The following is a 20,598-nucleotide window of genomic DNA, read 5'->3' as shown; positions in this document are numbered from 1 at the left end:
TCTCACCTGAGCAGGGCAGACAGACTGGATGTCCCTCCACCCACACTCTGTGGGGCAACACATTCTAAAATGAAGCCAGAGACCTGCTTTCAAACCCCCAATGCTGCACATGGGAGGTAAACAAGAATTTCCATTTTCCAAACAAATTACCAAAATGGGGATTGATGCCACAAGACCTGACCAGCCACTTTCCCCTGCTGTGCTTCAACCCCCAAGTAAGTCCAGTGTTGCCGCTGTGTTAGAAATTCTCAGTGTATTTACTGACCAAGTTACTCACTAGGGTTGAACAAATTTGGGAAAAGAGCATCTATGTTCCCAATCCCAAACCCACTTCAAGGCACTGCAAGCTGGAACAGGCAGGACTGCAGCTGCCAAGAACCACTGCAAAGCTGCACGTTCCTCTTAGAGCATTTGCTTCCAACAGGAAACTAACAAATTCAGATAAGTATGGGAACAAGCAAATCACTGATGGGGAAGGAAAAAAGACTGGAGTTTCCATCACCACCTTTTAATTCTGTGCCTCATTTCCCTCTAGTTTTAACCTTCGTTAGGTTCGTGCCCTTCTGGAGACCTAGCGCCATGTTTGCAGGAGAAAGGCACTTCATTAAAGGCAACTTGCTGGGATTTCTGTGAAATATGAGCTGTATGTTAGAGTCTACTTGCATGTTCCTTTCAATGATTCTATTTATATAGGCCAGGGCAGCCACACAGACCCTCCAATTAGAATCTGTGATCCCAAAGCTCACTATTTTCCAGTGGACACTCCAAAATCTTGCAAAAGCTTTTGGTAATTGCAATACTGTTAAATAAATGTGACTTGGGATTCCGTAGCAAGTACCTCAGGTACATTTTGATGGAATAAGCAACTTAGAAATAGTCATTCAACAGCAACCAACATTGCTGTGAGTGCGTTGAGACAGAACAGTGAAGCAGAGTCAAATTAAGCACAAAATGTCCAGCCCACAGCTGGAGAACTGCCTTACTCAGTGGGTGAGCAACTGGCCCACGGGTTGGGCACAAAGGATGACAGTGACTGGTGACACCGGGCTGACACCAGTCACTAGCGGCGTTCTGCAGGGCTCCATTCTCAGCCCAGTTCTCTTCAACATCTTCACTAACAACCTGGACACAGGACTCAAAGGGACAATTAGTCTGCTGAGGACATTAAACTGGGAGAAGCTGTTGACTCCCTTGAGGGCAGAGAAGCCCTGCAGAAAGACCTCAACAAATCAGAGATTGGCAAACCCCAGCCCATGGGGAACTTAACAAGGAAGTGCTGGATTCTGCACCTGGATGGGCAACCCTGACTGTGTGGATGGAGCAGCCGTGGGAAGGGCCCTGGGGGTCCTGGTCCCTGACCAGCTGGAGCTGAGTCAGCAGTGCCTTGGCAGCCACAAGGGACATGGGGATGGGGAAGGGTCTGGAGGGGCCCCACGAGGTCACTTGAGGCCGGAGGAGGCTGAGGTCAGAGCTGCCCGGGGCTGCAGCTCCTCCCGAGGGGCAGCGCAGGGACAGCTCCGGGCTCTGCTCCTGGCACAGGGACAGCGCCCAGGGAGCGCCTGCAGCTGGCACAGCAGGGATGGAGCTGGCATTGGAGGGAAAGGTTCTTCCCCAGAGGGTGCTGGCACTGCCCAGGCTCCCCAGGGAATGGGCACGGCCCCGAGGCTGCCAGAGCTCCAGAAGCCTTTGGACAGCACTGCCAGGGATGCCCGGGCTGGGATTGTTGGGGGTCTGGGCAGGGACAGGAGCTGGATCCATGATCCCTGTGGGTCCCTACAGCTCAGGATATTCTGTGATTCTATAAAATTAACTTTTCTGCAAAGATAATTCATTAGATTCAGATAATCAGATAATGCCCCTTGTCTAACTCCTTTTTAAATATGGGCAGTAGGAAGGTTTGCCATAGGGTAAGTTTATTAACTGCCAAGTTGACGCGTCTCACTTCTTTATTGCCATGTGACCTTGCCTCAGTCCTCCAGAAAAGAACAAAACAAAAAATAAACAAACAAAAATAAAAAAATCACATCACCAAAAAAAACCACCAACCAATCAAAACCCTGCCCAAACCCCCTCAATGTCAGCCTGAAGTGCTGCTCGTACAGCACAAATTAAAAACTTGAAAATGCTCAAGGTACAAAAACCACTGAGCAAAAACCCCCAAAGCAAATTCCAAACTCCCTCAAGCAGAAGCTCTGAATTTTCTGTGCTGCCTCTGGACTTGTACTCACCCAGCACACTGCAGCCACCTGTTTCAACTCCCAAAAATGAGAAATGCAGTAATTACAGCCCTCATCACCTCACTAACCCTCCACAGTCAGAAATTTTACAGCAAGGACCAGTCCTTGAGGGGACACTTAGATCTGCCTTTTTAGCATTAAAAAAAATCTAATAATTTATTCAAGATCTGAGATTGACACATCACAATCCCTTAACTTTTGCAAGGCTGCAATGTAATATCTACACTTTAAAACAGGAAATCATCTTTTGACTGAACAGTTCATCACAGATCTGTTTTGTAATAAATGCTCTTTCGAAATAATCTTGAAAACCAACTCAAAGCAGAAACTCTTCTATCACCATCATCTTTGGTACTAAGGACAGCTAAGTGGCCCTGGAGTAGATCCATGTAAAATAATGCAGAATTTATAGACATACATTTGTATAAATATGGAAAATATTTATCTGTTTCAGCACTGGAAAGAAAAAATTCCACCTTCTGCACGTACCGATGCTTACATAAAACAAGCAGCTCAGTTTTTAAATTATGTATTTCTCTGGCCACCTCTGGGTGTAAAATCACAGTAGAGAAAATATTTAACCAATTCACAGCAAACACACGACTTGTCAGAGGAGCAGCTCCAAGAAGCGCATTTTCATCCCTATAAAACTGATTCCATTTTAGGTACATTCACAACCTTCTTACCGAGAACAGATTTGCCAGAGGGAGTTTTATTACCTGGGTTGCACTGCAGTTCTGTCCCGAGGGCTCCGGAGAGCACTTCCTCTACTTTCTGCACTATCTGATCACTCTGACAACTCCCAGCAGCTCCAGAGGCTTCGGAAGGCCCGGCTTGCTCAGCTGGGATCGTGTCACCATTGGGCTGGCCTTCCACCTTTGCACTAATTTAAAAAAAAAAAAAAAAAAAAAAAAAAAAAAAATCAACTTAATACAAGCCATTTTGAGCTTTTTTTTGGACATTTTTTGTTTTCCACACACATTTCTTAGATCCAGCCCTTAAGACCGGAATTCCAGCCTCCTGAAAAAGCTGTGCTCTTAGGGAAAAGTCTGCCTTTGGATTAATTTTCACTTATTCAGTCCGGACACTCTGTGACTGCTGAGGTCGAGACGCAAGGGAAAAAAAAAACACATTCTGGAATGTGCCACATCCACCGTGCTCATACGACCTGATAGAAGTTTCCTCCACAGAAAAAAATACACACAATGCGCTCTCTTCCAGCTTTTCCTTGCTCTTTCCAAGGTTTTCCTTGTTTCACGAGGTAAACCCGGCAAATTTGGCCGTAAATCAGACAAACCATACAGGCGCCCTCCCCGACGTGAGGACAGCACCGAAACCGGAGGGACAGAGGGTGGGCGCGTCCCCCCACCGACTTCTCTCGGCTCCCGGGCCGTGTCTCCCTCCGGGCGCCCGCACGGCCGCGACCCCCCCGGCCCCGCCATGTTGCCGCCGACACGACCCTCAGGCCGCGGCCCGTCTCTCTGCACCCCGCGCCCTTCCCCGCCGCTCCCCACCGCCCCGTTACCCGCCGTGCTGCTGCTGCTGCTGCTCCTCCTGGATCTCCCGGAATTTGCTGACCACAAAGGACCGAAGGATCTCCTCGATATTCGTCGCCATGACACCCCCCTTCCTTCCTGCCCCGACGCGAAGCCTCCAGCATCCCACAATGCACCGCGGCCCCGGGCGCGCGCTGACGTCCCCGCTTTAAACCCCCTCGCCATTGGCTGCGTTCGATGTAAGTCCTCTCGCCATTGGCCGAGGCGGCGTGTGGCTGCGAACGGCCGCTCTAGCGCGGCGCACGGGCCATAGAGCAGCGGCGGGTTCCGGCGGGGGGGGGGGAGGAAGGTCTCGTGTCCCCTCAGCCGCCGCCGCCATGTTGTGGCGCTCCCGCCGCCCCCCCCGCACTCCTTGCCTGCCGCCGCCGCCACCGGCAAAACGGCTCCGAGCGTGTCCCCGTCCCCCGGTGAAAGCATTAAACCAGTGCCCGGCGCTCCGCGCCCACACCGCCGCCTCGCGCAGACCCCTTCCCCACACAGACACACCGCCCCGCCGCCACCGCCGGTCGCGGCCCCTCTCGCGCCCCGTACGCGGCGTCCGAGCCCCCGCGGCCCCGCGGAGGGCAGGAAAAGGCACCCGCGGCGGCCGTGACCGCCGCTCCCGTCCCCCCGCGCTCCCGCCCACCCTCCCCCGGCGCCGCTGAAGGCCCCGCGGCGGCCGCTGCTTACCCGTCTGAGGCCATGGCGGGCTGAGGCGCGGCGCCGGCGGCTGCGACCGGGAGCGATTCCATCGGTGCCCATGGAGCGGGGCCGAGCCCCGCGTGTGCTCCGGGCGGGCGGCGGCTCTCAGGGGGCTCTGCCCGCACACGGGCGGTGCTGCTGCTGCTGCTGCATCACCACGGGGCCCTCAGCCCCGGCTCCATGCGAGAGGCGCCCGCCCGCGCTCCCTCCCTCCCCCTCCGCCCGGCGGTGACACGCACATGTGCTCCGGGGGCTGGCGGCGGGGCCGCGAAAATTAAAGGAACAAAGGGGGGGAAACCAAAGGGAGGTGGATAAATAGAGTGCGTCTTTTGCCCGCCTGGATAGCCAGAGCTTTTCTGGCAGTGATGGAACGCACCGAAATGAGTTTGTCCAGAGCACAGCCACCCCGGGGACCCCCTCAGTGCTCCCCCTGATGCCCTAATCAAATCAAATTTTAATTATATGGTTGTTCAAACAGGCTGTAAAGCCGAATAATCCTACGACTGGAAGACTCTTACCACACACAGTTTCTGCAGTAGTAACTTAGGGGAGTTAGTTGACCTGAAATAAACTTAAAGTATCTTCAAATCTGATCTGGTGAGTGGCATCCTTCCTCATGGTAATCACTAAATGGTCTTTAAGGTCCCTTCAAACCCAAACCGTCCTGGGATTCTATGAAAACCGAGGTAAAACTGTTTAATTACTGCTGAGGTCTAAAAATTTTCGACATCAATGCTGTTTAATAATCACTTGCAAGACCCCTTAAAAGCAGCATCATTCTTCACTCTATCCTGCTGATCTGCCTTAATATTGACTTTGGAGAATAAAATGAATCAGAGACTTGGCTCAATTTGCTTACTTTTATGTCACACTTGATTTATTCCATTTAAAATATAAAGTAGTTACAGTTAAGAAGTCCTTTTACCTGTTCATGCCATACTCGTATTAATATGTGTTAGATTTACTCGTAGAACACTTTGTAATTTTTGATAGCAAAGTTAAGACTGAAAATGCTTCACTTGAACAATTTCAGACATATTTAAATTCAGCTGATGCAAATGGTCTTGTATTGACCAGGCATGTCGAAAAACATGAAGAAAGGTGCCCCAAAAAAGCCGGAGGACTTTAGTGTGTGCTTCAGGTTTCCATCTGACTCCTTATAAACAAAAGTAATGTGATAATTACAGAAAGTTCCTCCTCATACACATGAGGATCAACAGCCCTACAGGAAAATAACCGTTCTTGCTCTCTCCATCTCTTCTTGCTGAATAAACTCCCTTTATTTAGACACTTTTATTCAGTTTCAGTGTTAGGTAGTTTTCAGATTAATTAAGTATTTTACTTTCTTCTTGTCAAGACCAGTGATTTCTGCTGGTAATGTTCAGTTAGTAACATTATGGTACTTTAGCAGTAGTAGCTCTGCTACAATCATCAGTACTACTTAGAGCACTTATTATTTCCTAAGGTATTTTACACAGAACAGTGATGTTTTCACATTATAGCTCTTGAAGGGAGGAAAACTGTGGATCAAATTTTGTTTTATTAACAGTATTGTAGCACAGTTGTAATGCTAAATTAGACTAAACGTTGCCCAGCACTCTGGTTTCACAAAGCAGAAAGCTCAAATGTGGGACAAACTAAGGAGTTTCTCCTATGTGGTATTTCAAAGGACGTAGAGACAAAATCCACGTTTGCAGAGCGCTCACAGACCACCTCCCTCAGCCCCTCAGACACAGTAAAAACAACCTCCGCATCCTTAAGGGCTTTCGGCCGCCCCTCCCCCTTTCCCCACCAGCCTCAGAGTCCTAGACTTGAGAAATTTCTGTGCCAAAGAGAACTCCGGCCGCCCCTGTCGCGACATTGTGACACGCTCCCGTCCCGCCTCCCGCGCCGGTGCCGCGGTGCTGGCTGGGTGCTGTAGTTCCGGGCCCGGCGGAGGGTTCTTCCCGCTCTCGACTCCCCCTTGGAGCACAGTAAGTCACCGAGCCGCGCTGGAACCGCGCAGGGGCCGCGGCTCGCTCGGGGTGTGTGGGTGCCGGTGCCCCCGCGCTGCCCGCGCCGGGCTGGGGCCGCGGGGGGCGGCCCGGGGCCATGTGCGCCCGTGCCCGCGCCGCAACATGGCGGGGCACCCCTCACGGCATCCCGCGCTTCTGGGCAAATTCCCGCATGGCTTGGCCCTCGCGGCACCCTCCTCATGGCATCCTTGTCATGGCTTGGCCCTCACAGCAGTACCCTCAGGGTATGGCCCTCACGGCATCCCCGCTCTTCAGGGCAAATTCCCTCATGGCTTGGCTCTGGCAGCACCTCCCTCATGGCACCCCCCTCATGGCAATCCCCCCATGGCTTGGCCCTCACAGCATAGCCCTCACAGCAGTAGCCTCAGGACATGGCCCTTATGGCATCCCCTTCATGACAAATGCCCTCACGGCATCCCCTTCATGGCAAATGCTCTCACAGCATCCTCTTCAAGGCAAATGCCCTCACGGCTTCACCCTCATGGCACCTCCCTCATAGCATTCCACTGATGGCAGTCCCCTCATGGCTTGGCCCTCACTGCATAGCCCTCATAGCAGTAGCCTCAGGACATGGCCCTCACGGCATCCCCATCATGGCAAATCCTCTCCTGGCATGGCCCTCAAGGCCTGGCCTTCACGGCATCCCCTTCATGGCAAATCCTCTCCTGGCATGGCCCTCACGGCATCCCCATCATGACAAATCCTCTCCTGGCATGGCCTTCACGGCATCCCCATCATGGCAGATCCTCTCCTGGCATGGCCCTCACGGCATCCCCTTCGTGACAGATCCTCTCCTGGCATGGCCCTCAAGGCCTGGCCTTCATGGCATCCCCTTCATGGCAAATCCTCTCCTGGCATGGCCTTCACGGCATCCCCATCATGGCAAATCCTCTCCTGATATGGCCTTCACGGCATCCCCATTGTAAAAAACGCCAACCACCTGTTTTTAAAATTTTGGAAGTTTAATAGTAAATAAGATGGTTATAAAAATAGAATTAGAGTAAAAAAATTGAACAATTAGGGTTAGGACAATACGAGACAATAAAAACAAAGTTACAGACGTCTGGGTGCCTCCCCGAGCAAAAAAGCTCCGGAGAAGGATCCCTGTTAACAAAGGATTATCTCTTAAAAGCAACAGCCTGTTGAATATTCATACATTTCATACATGATGCATAAATTCCATTCAAACAAAGAACTGTCTCTGGTTAGTATCACTTTTTTCCTTTAATCTCTATGGCGTCCTCAGGGCTGAGCAAGGCAGGAGAAGTTGGTCTCTTCTGATAAGGAAGTAGTAAATTCTTTTTTCTCTGAAAGATTTATGTTTTCCTGTGGTTGGTACATAAAAACTGCATTCTAACTACAAAACTACATTTACCATATTGTCAAACTATTAATACAACATTAACAATCAATACAACATAATACCTAGAGTAAATACCTTGCGTAGAGCCACATAATATGCACTTTTCACACCGTCATGTCAGATCCTCTCCTGGCATGGCCCTCACGGCATCCCCATCATGGCAGATCCTCTCCTGGCATGGCCCTCACGGCATCCCCATCATGGCTTGGCCCTCATAGCAATCCCCTCACAGCTTGGCCTTCACGGCCAAAGTGGTGAAATATTTGCTCGAAGTAAATATTAAACTACAGACCTCTCTGGTTTTGGACTTTGATTCACTTGGATTCTTTCCCTGCTCTTTGCAAAGTTGGGGCTTTACCAACTTTTTAAGCGTTTCTTTAATTTACCCAGTAGATATTGGAATTAATGAGCAGAGTTAATACTTATTCTGCTTTTTTGTGTTTATAACTGAAAGGGTAACACAGAAAGTGCATTTCAAGGGTATTTCTCCCCCTTATGATGGTACAAAACACTGAGTACTTCCAGCACCCTACATCACTTGAAGTGTCAAATTTAGTACTGTGGGGGTGGTTGTAAAAGTTTATGTTCCTATTTATTTTTAGCAGCAAAACTTGAGGGAATGTTTTGCCCAGAAAAAATGCCAAATCCAGCTGTTTGGAGGATCATACCTGGACACAAGGGGCCTGTCTTGCAGAGCTTCAACTTGGGCCATGAAAGACGCATACAATAATGAATTTTCTTCTTTTATTTTGTTTTCTACTGGCAGGCTGAATGGCAGGAGGTGAAACGAGATGATCTTTAAGCTCCCTTCCAACCCAAATGTTTCATGATTCTATATGGCTGGGTGAGAGCCAGGAATTTGTCCTAAATGAGCAGAAAAAAGCTTATTTAACCCAAAACTCTAACTAAAAATTGTAATTGCCACCAGATCTGGAGGCCTCCAAGCTACTTAGGCAGCTCTTCATGTATTGACATCTGAGGAAGTGAAAAGTTTTCTAAGGCTGTAGTTTTTTCTTTCCTTCAGGATGAGACTAATCCTGCCCCAACCTAAACTTGCAGTTCCCTCATGGGATTCTGGCCATTTTGCAGGTTTGGTTGCCATGGCTGTTTTTTGTGGTGCCTCAGAGCTGCCTGCACACTTGGCACCGTGAATGCCCTCTGGAAACTGAGCCACACAGGAAAAAAATGCAGAGAGAGGTGGATGTCTTCCCCTCCCGAGCCCCTGGTTCCTTGGTGCGTCTCTCCCTGGGACCAGGAGCAGGAGGTGGGAATGGGGATTCAAACTTGCAGCCACCGAGCGTGTCCTGGTCACTCCATCCATCGGGATGATCCGAGGGCACGGCTGGGTTTGCCCTCTTCACCCTCCCTGGCTGCCTTGTGCTGCTGCTTCCTTCCCTTATCCTCGCTGTGGTGATCCTTCATCCCCCAGGGAGTTAGCCCAGCTCGCTAAGCTGGGAGCGTTTCCTTTATATATCCATACAGACATATTTACTTTGCTGCGCTGCTTACCATCGTGGTGTCAGCTTTCCAGCATTGTTTTCCTGCTCCAAGTGGCCGCGCTCCCCTGGCACGGGCGGGAGGGAGAGGGAAGGAGAGCCTGGAGGGGGAGAGGTTGGTGGGACCAATGGGGAGCTGGCCCAGGCGAGGGCAGCTGAGCCCCGTGCGCGCCCGCAGTCGCTGAACCTGCAGCTTGCGCATCCCGAGCCTGAACGGGGGCCAGCAGCTGGCAGAGGTTCCCTGGGAAGGCTGGCTCGGAACTCCCCTCCTGCGTGCCGAGCTCTGCCAGCACTCAGAACGGGCGGTGGCCTCCTAAGGAGAGAGGGAATTAACCCATGGGTTAATTCAGAGAGCACGAGAGCTGGCTTCAGCCAGCGGGGGTGTGGGGCCACACGGCCTGGCTGGGGGTCAGTTTGGGAGCTGAGTAAAGCATGGCAGGGTGGATCCTAGGAGGGAATTGAAGCTGAGAGGAGAAAGTTTTGGCTTCTTCTACAATCCCTTCTTTTGATTTTTTTATCGCATAACAGATCTAGGAAAAAAACCCTGAAACTCAGACTGCTGGGGTCAGAAACACACAGCCTTCAGTGGGATGGGGACTGTACAGCCTTCCCAATTTGGGCTTTTTCATGACTCCTGTGAGTGTCACCCTGGTTTTTCTGAGTTTTTTAAAGCCTTTTGATTGTTCATAAAATGGAGTCAGACTTTTTAGCTACTGTACAATATTAGGAGCAGTTTCTGCTTTTTCTCACACATGTAACATAAACAAATCCTTTGTTTTTCATTCTCTGTCCTTTGTTTGCATATTTCTAACCTGAAAACAATTGTAACTGACAGCTGGTCTGGCCATTCGGCTGGGAGGTGAAAACTCCAGAAGCCAATCCACAGCCAGACCCACAAATGTATAAAAAGTAAGAAATAAACAGGCAGAGGGGCTCTGGGCTTGGCTCAGCCTTGGGCTCTCTCGGAGGAACAACTCTGCCCTGCAAATCTCTCGTCTCCGTGTGATTGCTTTGCATGTCCCGATCACATGTGAGAATTCTTTTTCATCTTCTTCTGCCTGACTGCAAGAGAAGGAATGAACCTTGTCCTTTAGTCCAAAGCCAAGTGATGCGAGCTCCTCTCCGGGGACCGGGGTTTGTAGATTTGAACCTTTGCAGTGTCACTGGGCTTGGGTCTGTAATGTTTGGGAAAGTGCTGTCAGTGCTGGGCCATTTTTCAGACTCAGCTCTAAGAAGGGTAGGAGCTCATTGCATCCCTGGGTGGTTTGGTTTGGAAGGGACCTCAGAGCTCATCCAGTTCCAGCTCCTTGCTCTTTTGAGGGACACCCTCTACTACACCAGGTTGCTCCAAGCCCTGTCCAACCTGGCCCTGAATTAAGACATTCTGGGTACTCTGTCTTTGAACTAAAGAAACTTGAATGCCTGCATCAGTGTTGGGAAGCAAAGACACAGGAGCACAGAGGAAACCAACAGCACTGGAGCTTAATTAAAAAAAAAGAAAAAAAAATTACACTGTCTGAAGCAATGAGCTTCAGTCAGAGCCTTTGCTGTTTGTGCTGGAGTGCAAAGATCTGATTGTTTGTAGTTGCACCTTTCCTGCTGTAGTTTGAGGTGAGGTGATAAGGGACTGCCTTTTTAAAATACTCCACCCGGCTGAGATTGAGTATTTAGGTACCTTGCATCACACTTGAGAATTAATTGCTTAAAGAGTTTGTGTTTTCTTACAGAGCTCTGTTCATAAATGCAGCCGAGGAGCTGAGTGTAGCCCCCAGGTGTGTGCACAGGGTAAGTTTGGGAAGTGGCTCCTGTCCCTGGGAAGGGACAGCACCTGAGTAGCCTCATGTCACTGCTCCCTGTGTTTGGAGGCTCCCCACGCCCTGTGCAGGAATCAGGACGGGGAAGGCTCTCAGGACTGGGGGGTTTGCCTCCCTCACTTGATTTTCTCTGCTCCGCAGGCCCTGGCCGTGAGGAAGAGTTCCCTGGTTTGCTGGTGAGCCCCAGCTGCCTTCCTGCAGTGAGGATAAAGGTCTCTGGGCTGCTGCTCCTCCCTGCTGACTTTGTCCTGGCATCCTCGGGGATAAGCTCTGGGAATCTCCTTGTCTTCACTCTGTCCTTGCCTCCTCTCCTGGATACACGGAGTGATTAACTCATTTCTTCTTTCCTGTTCTAACTTCATATAAGGATCTAACAACAGGCCCTCTCCTGAAATGTCCTTTATCTTCATTTTAAAGCATCTTTTAAACAAATATCTCCTTCTTTACCAAAGCAGACAATGGTTGCAGAAGGTAATGACATTCTGTGGTTCGGAATCTTTAAGGATTTCACGTGTTGCTTCCAAAAATCCTGGGGGTGTTGTAATCCTCACAGAGTAAATGTCTACCTTGTGAATGACTTCAGGTCTTTTGAGAACAGATTTTTTACTGCTAGATTAGTGACAAAAATAAAAAGGAATGTTGCTGCTTGGGATCTTCATTTTTAAAGTGAGGTCCTGCTGGGCAGCAGAGGGGCCTCCTTGACATCTCTGAGTGTCTGTGAAACAGAGGCTGCCATGGCTACATCTGAGCCTCCTAAACTGGCACTGCCATCACAAGTCCTTCTCAAGCCACATCCCTAAATAAAAGTTGCTAGGATACCGTAATGGGATGCACAAATAACACTGAGCTTCAAAACAAATGTGTGAAACTTCATTTTCACTCACATTTTGATATAAAATGATTAAATATCAGACATGGCTTGTTCTACTTACTGCTCCCATAGAAAGCTTTGTCCTGTGTGTGATGAGTTCTTTCAGCTGACAGTAGTACCAAAATATGTTCCCTCAGGGAAGAAAAGAAGCTGAGTTGCTGTCATGGTGAGTCCCTTGAGGTGGCCCCAGTATCAATGCATCTTTGGGCTGTGCTGATCAGCAGTGTGAGCTTAGCAGAGTGTGAATTTCTTACAGGCCTTAGGCTGAAGGAGGGCAGGGCTGGGTGGGAGATTGGGAATCAGGAATTGTTCCCTGGCAGGGTGCTGAGGCCCTGGCACAGGGTGCCCAGAGCAGCTGTGGCTGCCCCTGGATCCCTGGCAGTGCCCAAGGCCAGGTTGGACACTGGGGCTGGGAGCAGCCTGGGACAGTGGGAGGTGTCCCTGCCATGGCAGGGGTGGGATGGGATGAGATTTAAGGTCTCTCCCAGCCCAAACCATTCCATGATAATTTGCATCAAACCCCTTATTTATCGTACTGTTGATGACATAGGCTAATTTTTGTCTATTGCAAAACTGCACATCCCGATTTTAGATATAGAGAGAATGTTCGCAAGCTGAATAATGAACATTTTTTTAACAGAAAAAAATACCCCAAAAACCTGGGATGGGACAGAATTAATTTTGCTGTTCAGAAACAGCAGGATCAAGCTTCTCCCGTCCTGCAAAGCTTCTGCCTCACTCCTAGAGCATTTGTAGGGAAGCTTTGTCCCCTGTTGCCAGCTGGGATGGCCAGAGTTCCCCGTCCATTGGCTGGCTGCAGGGTCATCAGTGGGGCGGGAGTGTTGGGGCAGGGACATTTTAACCAGGGGCTGCCAACCTCTGGTCTCTTTGTGCCTCTGAGCTCCTGAGCGCTGCTCTCCTCAGCCTGGTACACATAGCACAGAGTGAGTAGGGGTTCTCTTGGGTTTAAATCATCCTGGTGTAAAGTTTTAACCCTGTTAAATTTAAATTTTGTAACATTTTAACAGTTAAAAGTTTTAAATGTTTCTTTTAGAAGATCATGTTGTGTATAGCTCAATTTATATTGATAAAATTTGCCTTTAAAATACTGTTTAGTGACCACTGGCTCTGGACACCACTGGCAATGCTCATTTAACTTCAAGGAGACAGCTGCCTGCTGTGTGATAAATGTTCTGCTACCTTATTATGATATTACTGTCTTTATCTAATTCACCCCTTCGTTGTAGCCCTCATTCTTCTGTCTTTTCTTCTTGCTTGAGTTGTAATATAAAAGAGTTGAGCATAATGTGGTTTCCCAAACATCTATACCATAACTGATCATTTTTAGCTTAACCTGAGCTTTTTTTTATTGCAAGTGATCATGGAGTTTTATAATTAAAACATGTCTGTAACTTTGCAATGTCTATATTTGGCCAAACACTGCATTAGAAACCTGTTGGTCTCCCCCAGCATGAAACTACCTTCGATGTTAGCTCTGGTGTGTTTAGTTGGTAGCAAACCACTCTGTTAATTTTCTGTATTTTATCCTTCTATCACGTTTATTTTTATTGATTCTGTCGGGATGTTTTTCCTAATCCAGATATTTTGCCTCATCAGGGCAGCTTTAGTCAAGTCAGGCTGTGGCAGCTGATGTGAGGGAAAGGCACATCCCTGCCTTATCTGAAAATCTGCCTTGGATCATTTTTGCTTTTCCCTGGGAAATCCGCTTGGTTTAGTTTTGGGTTTGTTTTTTTTTTTTCCTTATTCTAAGCTGTATTTTGTGTTGTCATCCTCTCCTGTCCTCCTGCAGAGGTGGGGCTCTGAGCTCCCCTGGGGCACTGGACACGTGGGGGTCAGTGACCGGCTGTGTGAGGAGCGTGCCCCTGGCTGTGCGTTGTGTGTGCTGGGATTACGTCAGGGACACTCCTTTTGTCCTAAACGCTTCTCTGGGCTCTGTTCCTCCCCCCAGCAATGGGAGAATGGAAGGTGATCCCTACAGTCTCTGCTCAGGAGCCGGGCTGGGAGAGCTGGGGGTGCTCACCTGGAGAGGAGAAGCTCCAGGGAGAGCTCAGAGCACCTAAAGGGGCTCCAGGAGAGCTGCAGAGGGACTGGGGACAAGGGACAGAGGGACAGGACACCGGGAATGGCTCCCAGTGCCAGAGGGCAGGGCTGGATGGGAGCTTGGGAATCAGGAATTGTTCCCTGGCAGGGTGCTGAGGCCCTGGCACAGGGTGCCCAGAGCAGCTGTGGCTGCCCCTGGATCCCTGGCAGTGCCCAAGGCCAGGTTGGACACTGGGGCTGGAGCAGCCTGGGACAGTGGGAGGTGTCCCTGCCATGGCAGGGGGGTTGGAATGGGATGAGCTTTAAGGTCTCTCCTAACCCAAACCAAACTATTATTTTAGCTCCAAATGAGGACATACATCATTCATTTATCAATTATGTCCTTCCTCCCTTTCTCTAGTGTTTTCTGAATTCTGGTGGCTTTTGTCAGTGCGAGTGAACTCTTCCATCAGTAAATATGTGGAGAGTACACACTGCAGTGAATCTCAGAGAGCAGAGGCTTCCAGAGGTGCTCAGAGAACACGTTGTACTTTTGCCGCCAGCCCCACGTGCGTAAGCTGTGTGTGCACACCCCGGTGATGACGTGCTCATCCCTGCGCCCGCTCCCGCTGGCCAGCAGAAAATGTCCACGTGTTTTTCCAAACCTCACTGCCATGGGAGAGTGGAGTGGATGCCCTAAGTCTAAGTGAACTCCTTTATTAATTCCACCTGTTGCTGGTCTTGTGGTTCTCTCCAAGGAAAGCCAGAGCTGGAAGTTACTTCCTTGTCTCATTGCTCGAGCTCTCCTTTCCATGAGGTGTTCAGAGCTTTTCAGTCATTGCTTCTAAAATTTCTTAAATGGCCCCATCCAGCTCCAAACATTCTGTGTTCAAATGGTGGGTGCATCAGGGCTTTGACTTTCACATGCTTGGATTCTCCAAGGAATTGTTTTTCAGAGAGGCTGTGGACTCCCCATCCCTGTCCAAGGCCAGGTTGGACACTGGGGCTTGGAGCAGCCTGGGACAGTGAAAGGTGTCCTTGCCATGGCAGGGGTGGCACTGGAGGGGCTTTAAGATCCCTTCCAACCAAACCCTTCTGGGAGTCTGTGATTCTCTAGGCTGCAAATCCCAACCTGCTCACTCCTCAGGGTTTCTCCTCACTCCCAGATTTCTGTACAAGTGGGAGCAGTTTCCAATCAAACCCAGGGTGATTTTCCTGCCAGGTTCCTGCCATGCTCTGGGGCGGCTCAGCCTCGGAGGTTTAGCGTGTATCACATCTGATGAAGTTCTCCAGCACTTCATGATCCTTGAAGCTCTTGCTTTCCCCACCTTCCCCAGCTAATTCCAGCTGTTTTCCTTTGTCCTGGTTTCCTGCAGAGCCATGGCTGAGCGGGTGCTGGTCATCGGCAGCGGAGGCAGGGAGCACGCCCTGGCATGGAAGTTGGCCCAGTCCCCACAGGTCAAACACGTGTTTGTGGCTCCAGGAAACGCAGGGACAGCTGACAACGGAAAAATCTCCAATTCAGGTAAAACTAAAAAAAACAAAACAAAAAAAAAGCCATTTTTAAATTTGATAATTCAACCAGGATGATGTTGAGCTGAAATCACAGCTGGTGGTGTGAAAGGATGATGATGATAATGAAAAAATGATGATAATGATGGATTACCATTTTTTAAGGGTTTTGGCTTGTGAAATAGATTTTAGATGCAGTTAAGAAGGAAAAAAAAAAAAAATCTGAGCAAAGCCTTGCATAAGTTGCGTCATTAATTTTATAAAATCTCAGCTGTGAAATCTCATTCTTTACGTTTGGGTTTGCAGTGTTCAGCCAGAGCTGTTCCTCTGGGAATGCAGCTCAGGATAGTTGCTGTGGTTGCCACCTAAATTCCTTCTTGTGCTCTCAGAAGTGTGTTGAAACCCCATGATCCCCACAACCTGTGACAAGAACACTCTGTCACTGTGAACATAAATTCATTCCTTTGTCTCGGTGACCTTAAGAAATCAAGGTTATCTTCAAATATTTCTCTCTGTGTACTGACTGCTTGGTTGGAGCTCTTGGTATGTACGAAGCTCTGACTGGCTGTAATTGAAGCTTTTCATGGTTATTAGTTTTGAGAAATCAAGCTTCAGATGTTGCAAATTGAGCATCTAAAATCTGGAGCAAAAAAGCCTGGTCTGGGGAGCTGGCACCCAGGGAATCAGTCCAGACCACAGAGATTCCCATGTCCTTTATATTACAGATCCTCATTTAGGGTCTTTAACCCACCTAAGACTTCAGTTTCCCCTTTGGAACGTGTGATCAGACATGGAATTCAAGTTAACACAGGGTGCACATGGATGTGGATCAGACACATCCATTTTCTGCACTTGTCTTGGTGTGGCAGGAGCTTCGTGCGTTGTTGTTTCATGTGGAAACGTGAGTGCTGCCGGGTTCTTGTAGAGCAGGTAATTGTTGAATAGAATTCCGTTGGAATGCTTAATTACAGGCTTTTGAAACCACTTTGTCCTTAATTTCTTTGACCAGTCACAGCATCATGAGTGAGCTCCTCACTCCAGGTTTTTGCTCTGTTTGGCCTCTGAGGAGAGGCCTGGAAGGAAGAACTTGACAAGACCAGAAAGTCAAAAAACCTCTTTACCCTTGTGCTAAATGGGGTCAGTGCCAGGCTGCAGGGCCTGTGGAATGGGAATTCCAGCATTTTTTTTCAAGCTGTGCCTTTTTAAAATCCCCCTGTTTTTTTTCTCTCTTTCATTCCACAAAAAAACATCGCACCAGTAGTGAAAAATGCTTGATCTCAAGCCAGGTTCTTGGAGTCTCCCATGTGGAATAAATTATTTTGTTCTGCACATGAGCTCACCTGTGCTTTGGGAGAGAAATCTTCACCACCCCAGGAAGAACCTAGAATTTATGAAGAGTTTGGCTTATGTAGGTTTATAAGGAAAGAATTTGTCTCACCTGTTCAGGGATTCCAGCGCTGTCACTGGGGTCTTGATTTAACACAGGGTGGAAAATGGGGAGCAGCTTTACAGGAGCACATGAGCCCTGTTAGGTTGTGTGGGCAGCAATACCTGGGATATCTGGGAATATCTGGGAAACTCCTTCCCTGGTTTCTGGGGTTTTTTTGGTATAATCAAAATTTGGCTCTGAAAGTTTGTCCTCCCTTCGTGGGTCATGGAATTGCCTTTAATTAGGATTGCAGCTCTGGGTCTTGGGTGATTACTGAAGCATGAAAAAGTGAGCTGAAAATTATAAATAACCTTAAATCTTTCAAACTTTGTCCATATTAAAGTAAGGAAAAAAAAATGTTGTTAATCTGAGTTGGTAATTGTCTCCAGCAATAAAGTGGGATTTAGGCTGGGTGCCTAATTACAGGTTTATATTTAATTTAGGTGGATTATCAGGGCAGTTTTGGTGCTGAATGAATATGTGGGTCTGTGAATGGAGTTCACCATCCTGACACCTCCTTCTGCCACTTTTTACCTCTCTGTGTAACTTGTGCTCTTAAATTTAAGCTCTACCCTTGAAAGCCTTGCTCCAGTGTCCTCCTGTCTGGTTCCAAGGGAATGTTCAGCTGTTGTTCTAAGCAGTCAAACACAGCTACAGAAACGTCCCCTTTCAGTCAACAACCCGAGAAAAATGATATTTGGGAGGAAAGTTAAAATCATGGAGAAACAACATGATTTGTTCCTTCTTGTTTGTTGTTAGGGCATTTCTCCATGCTGTAAATCTTGTGCCACGCTCGCTGTTCATATCATGAGATCAGACCTGCAGCAAGGAATCTGGGGTGAATTCCAGGCTCTCTCCTTTCCCTGCTTGGAGGAGGACTTGGAGGAGTGTCTGGAGTGCCAGGGCAAGGGGGAATGGCTTCCCACTGCCAGAGGGCAGGGTTGGATGGGATGCTGGGAAGGAATCTGTGAGGGGAGACACCCTGTTGGTGGAACAAAATAATTGGGCTGTTAAAGAGGCACCACAGAGGTGATTTTTATTTGTGTTCTGTCTTGGGTGTTCCCCCACCCCACCTGAACTGGGGACATCTATGACCAAAATGTAGATTCTGTTGTGGAATCAGGACATTTTATGGGCAGGAATTGTTCCCTGTGAGGGTGTTGAGGCCCTGGCACAGGGTGCCCAGAGCAGCTGTGGCTGCCCCTGGATCCCTGGCAGTGCCCAAGGCCAGGTTGGACACTGGGGCTGGGAGCAGCCTGGGACAGTGGGAGGTGTCCCTGCCATGGCAGGGGTGGCACTGGGTGGGATTTGAGGTCCCTCCCAATCCAAACAAGTCTGGGGTTCATAAAATCTAGATGATTTTATGAATTTATTCATCCAGGGTAGGGGGAACACAGTGGGCAGTGACCAAAGTCCTGTCATCTCCTTCCTCTCTCATCACTCCCCAGAAACTGGCTGGAGGAGACCATCAGCTCCCAGTGTATTGCCAGTCTTCTGCCATGTCCCAAGGGAAAGGGCAAGAGAAAATGCACCAGGGGAGGGTCAGATTCGAGACTGGAAACAATTTTTCCCTGCCAGAGTGGTCAGGCCTTGGAAAGGGTTGCTCAGGGAGCGGTGGAGTCACTGTCTCTAGAAGTGTCCTAAAGATGTCTGGATGTGGCCCTTGGGGACAGGGTTTGGGGTGATGCTGGCGCTGCTGGGTGGCACTGGGTGATCCTGGCGAGCTCTTCCAGCCCTGGTGATCCTGGGATTCTGTGCTCCCTTTGCCAACACTGTGCCCTGGTGTGTGCAGTCCCCTCCCTGCACAAGCAGCCAATCCACACTGGGCTCATCTCGTTTTTGGCTCTCTGGAGCCGTGTTCCCATCCTCTGCAGACCTTGGCTTTATTTATTCATGATAAAAGCCGCAGAATTGCAGGGCCTTTGCGTAACTTTTGGATCATGAGATTGACATTATTGTCTTTGGTGCAGGACGTTTCTTTCGTTTGCGCAGTTTGGGGCATTCCAAGTGTCATCACATTGAATGTTTGTTTTTGGAAAGATAATGGTTGTAACAGCCCGAGCCCACATATCCTCAGCCATAATGACAGCACAGTGTCATTGAGCTCACCGAAATGTAAAGAAAAAGTTCTGATTCCCCTTGCTTTCACAGCGCTCAGTTTAGTGCAATTTTTAGGTGGCACTACAGAAAGAAAGGAAAAAAGAAAAAAGATGAGTTGGAATTCTGCCACCAGCTGTTTGTTTCATCCCCAACACCCTCCTGGCACCAAGATCATAAAATCACAGGGTGGAATTCTATGAATGGAATCATGGAATGGTTTTGGTCGGAAGGGAGCTTAAAGCCCACCCAGTGCCACCCCTGCCATGGGCAGGGACAACTTCCACTGTCCCAGGCTGCTCCCAGCCCCATCCAGCCTGGTCTTACATCTGTAAAGCTCCATGGTGACCCTCCTCAGGGAGGAGAATCTCTGGAAAGAAAGTTGTTTTTCTTTTCCTTGAGAGTTTTTTATTTTCTTGGATTCTTTGCGATGCTGCTTGTGCTGGCAAACGGGGTGTTCTAGGGGTCAGGCCAGTTTGCTGACTGGCAATCCCAGAGCTGTTTTTTCTCACCTTCAAGAGCAAGGTGGCTTGACAGGGCTGTGAAGGTGGGGAAGGGTCTGGAGGGGCCCCACGAGGTCACTTGAGGCCGGAGGAGGCTGAGGTCAGAGCTGCCCGGGGCTGCAGCTCCTCCCGAGGGGCAGCGCAGGGACAGCTCCGGGCTCTGCTCCTGGCACAGGGACAGCGCCCAGGGAGCGCCTGCAGCTGGCACAGCAGGGATGGAGCTGGCATTGGAGGGAAAGGTTCTTCCCCAGAGGGTGCTGGCACTGCCCAGGCTCCCCAGGGAATGGGCACGGCCCCGAGGCTGCCAGAGCTCCAGGAGCCTTTGGACAGCGCTGCCAGGGATGCACGGGCTGGGATTGTTGGGGGTCTGGGCAGGGACAGGAGCTGGATCCATGATCCCTGTGGGTCCCTACAGCTCAGGATATTCTGTGATTCTGTCATTCATGACTCTGGCAGTGGATGTCCAACCAGAGGCTTTGCCCGGGGTTTGGGGCTGTGTTTTGGGTGAGTCTCTGTCAGTGTGGGCCTCACTCCTCCAGGTTCCCAGTGACCTGGCAGCCCAGAGGGTGAGGCTGGGGAGTGCTCTGGGGTAACTCAGTGCTGAGGAGCACCCCTGGATGGGATCTTTCCCTGTTTTGTGTCTCCAACAGCTGTTTCAGTCAGTGACCACGCTGCTGTTGCCCAGTTCTGCAGGGACCAGGACATCAGGCTGGTGGTGGTCGGTCCCGAGGTTCCTCTTGCTGCTGGTAAGAGACACGAGCTGGAAATCACAGCCTTCAGCATTTAGGAAGAAAAGTAAATTTTAGTCCTCATCTGTGCATCACTCAGCAGCATCTCCAGTCGGAATGGAAACAGATCCTCTGGAGCAGCTTCCCTGAAATCCAGGGTTGTGCCAAAGTGAAAAGGAATTTCTGAAGGGTAGTGTGTGAGCAAGAAAGCCAGTTTTGGTTTTCCTATTATTTCATGGGTTGAAATAATTATAAT

The 20,598-nt window shown here is 49.5% G+C and overlaps 2 protein-coding genes across 11 annotated transcripts in view; one reads left to right on the top strand and one right to left on the bottom strand.

Annotated features, from left to right (window-relative positions):
• Positions 1-4,672, bottom strand: part of SON (SON DNA and RNA binding protein) — a 37,050-nt gene extending 32,378 nt beyond the window's left edge. The window contains exons 1-2 of one of the 3 annotated variants that reach the window (XM_040056464.2): positions 4,463-4,672; positions 2,957-3,120 (exon numbers count right to left, since the gene is read on the bottom strand). In XM_040056464.2, coding sequence (XP_039912398.1) covers positions 2,957-3,120; positions 4,463-4,524 — 226 coding nt within the window. In that variant the 5' untranslated portion in view covers positions 4,525-4,672. Of the gene's footprint in view, positions 1-2,956; positions 3,121-3,762; positions 3,913-4,462 lie in introns of those variants that run through there. The other 2 variants (XM_040056463.2, XM_040056465.2) reach the window with 2 other exon arrangements.
• Positions 4,673-6,344: 1,672 nt separating this feature from the next.
• GART (phosphoribosylglycinamide formyltransferase, phosphoribosylglycinamide synthetase, phosphoribosylaminoimidazole synthetase) overlaps positions 6,345-20,598 on the top strand; it is a 35,052-nt gene continuing 20,798 nt past the window's right edge. Inside the window, exons 1-5 of one of the 8 annotated variants that reach the window (XM_058419253.1) lie at positions 6,345-6,447; positions 11,076-11,133; positions 11,304-11,338; positions 15,450-15,598; positions 20,265-20,360. In XM_058419253.1, coding sequence (XP_058275236.1) covers positions 15,454-15,598; positions 20,265-20,360 — 241 coding nt within the window. In that variant the 5' untranslated portion in view covers positions 6,345-6,447; positions 11,076-11,133; positions 11,304-11,338; positions 15,450-15,453. The other 7 variants (XM_040054831.2, XM_040054827.2, XM_040054828.2 and 4 more) reach the window with 7 other exon arrangements.

This window comes from Hirundo rustica, chromosome 2 (genome assembly GCF_015227805.2).
Source record: "Hirundo rustica isolate bHirRus1 chromosome 2, bHirRus1.pri.v3, whole genome shotgun sequence".
NCBI lineage: Eukaryota > Metazoa > Chordata > Aves > Passeriformes > Hirundinidae > Hirundo > Hirundo rustica.
This window is presented reverse-complemented; position numbering and strand designations above follow the sequence as displayed.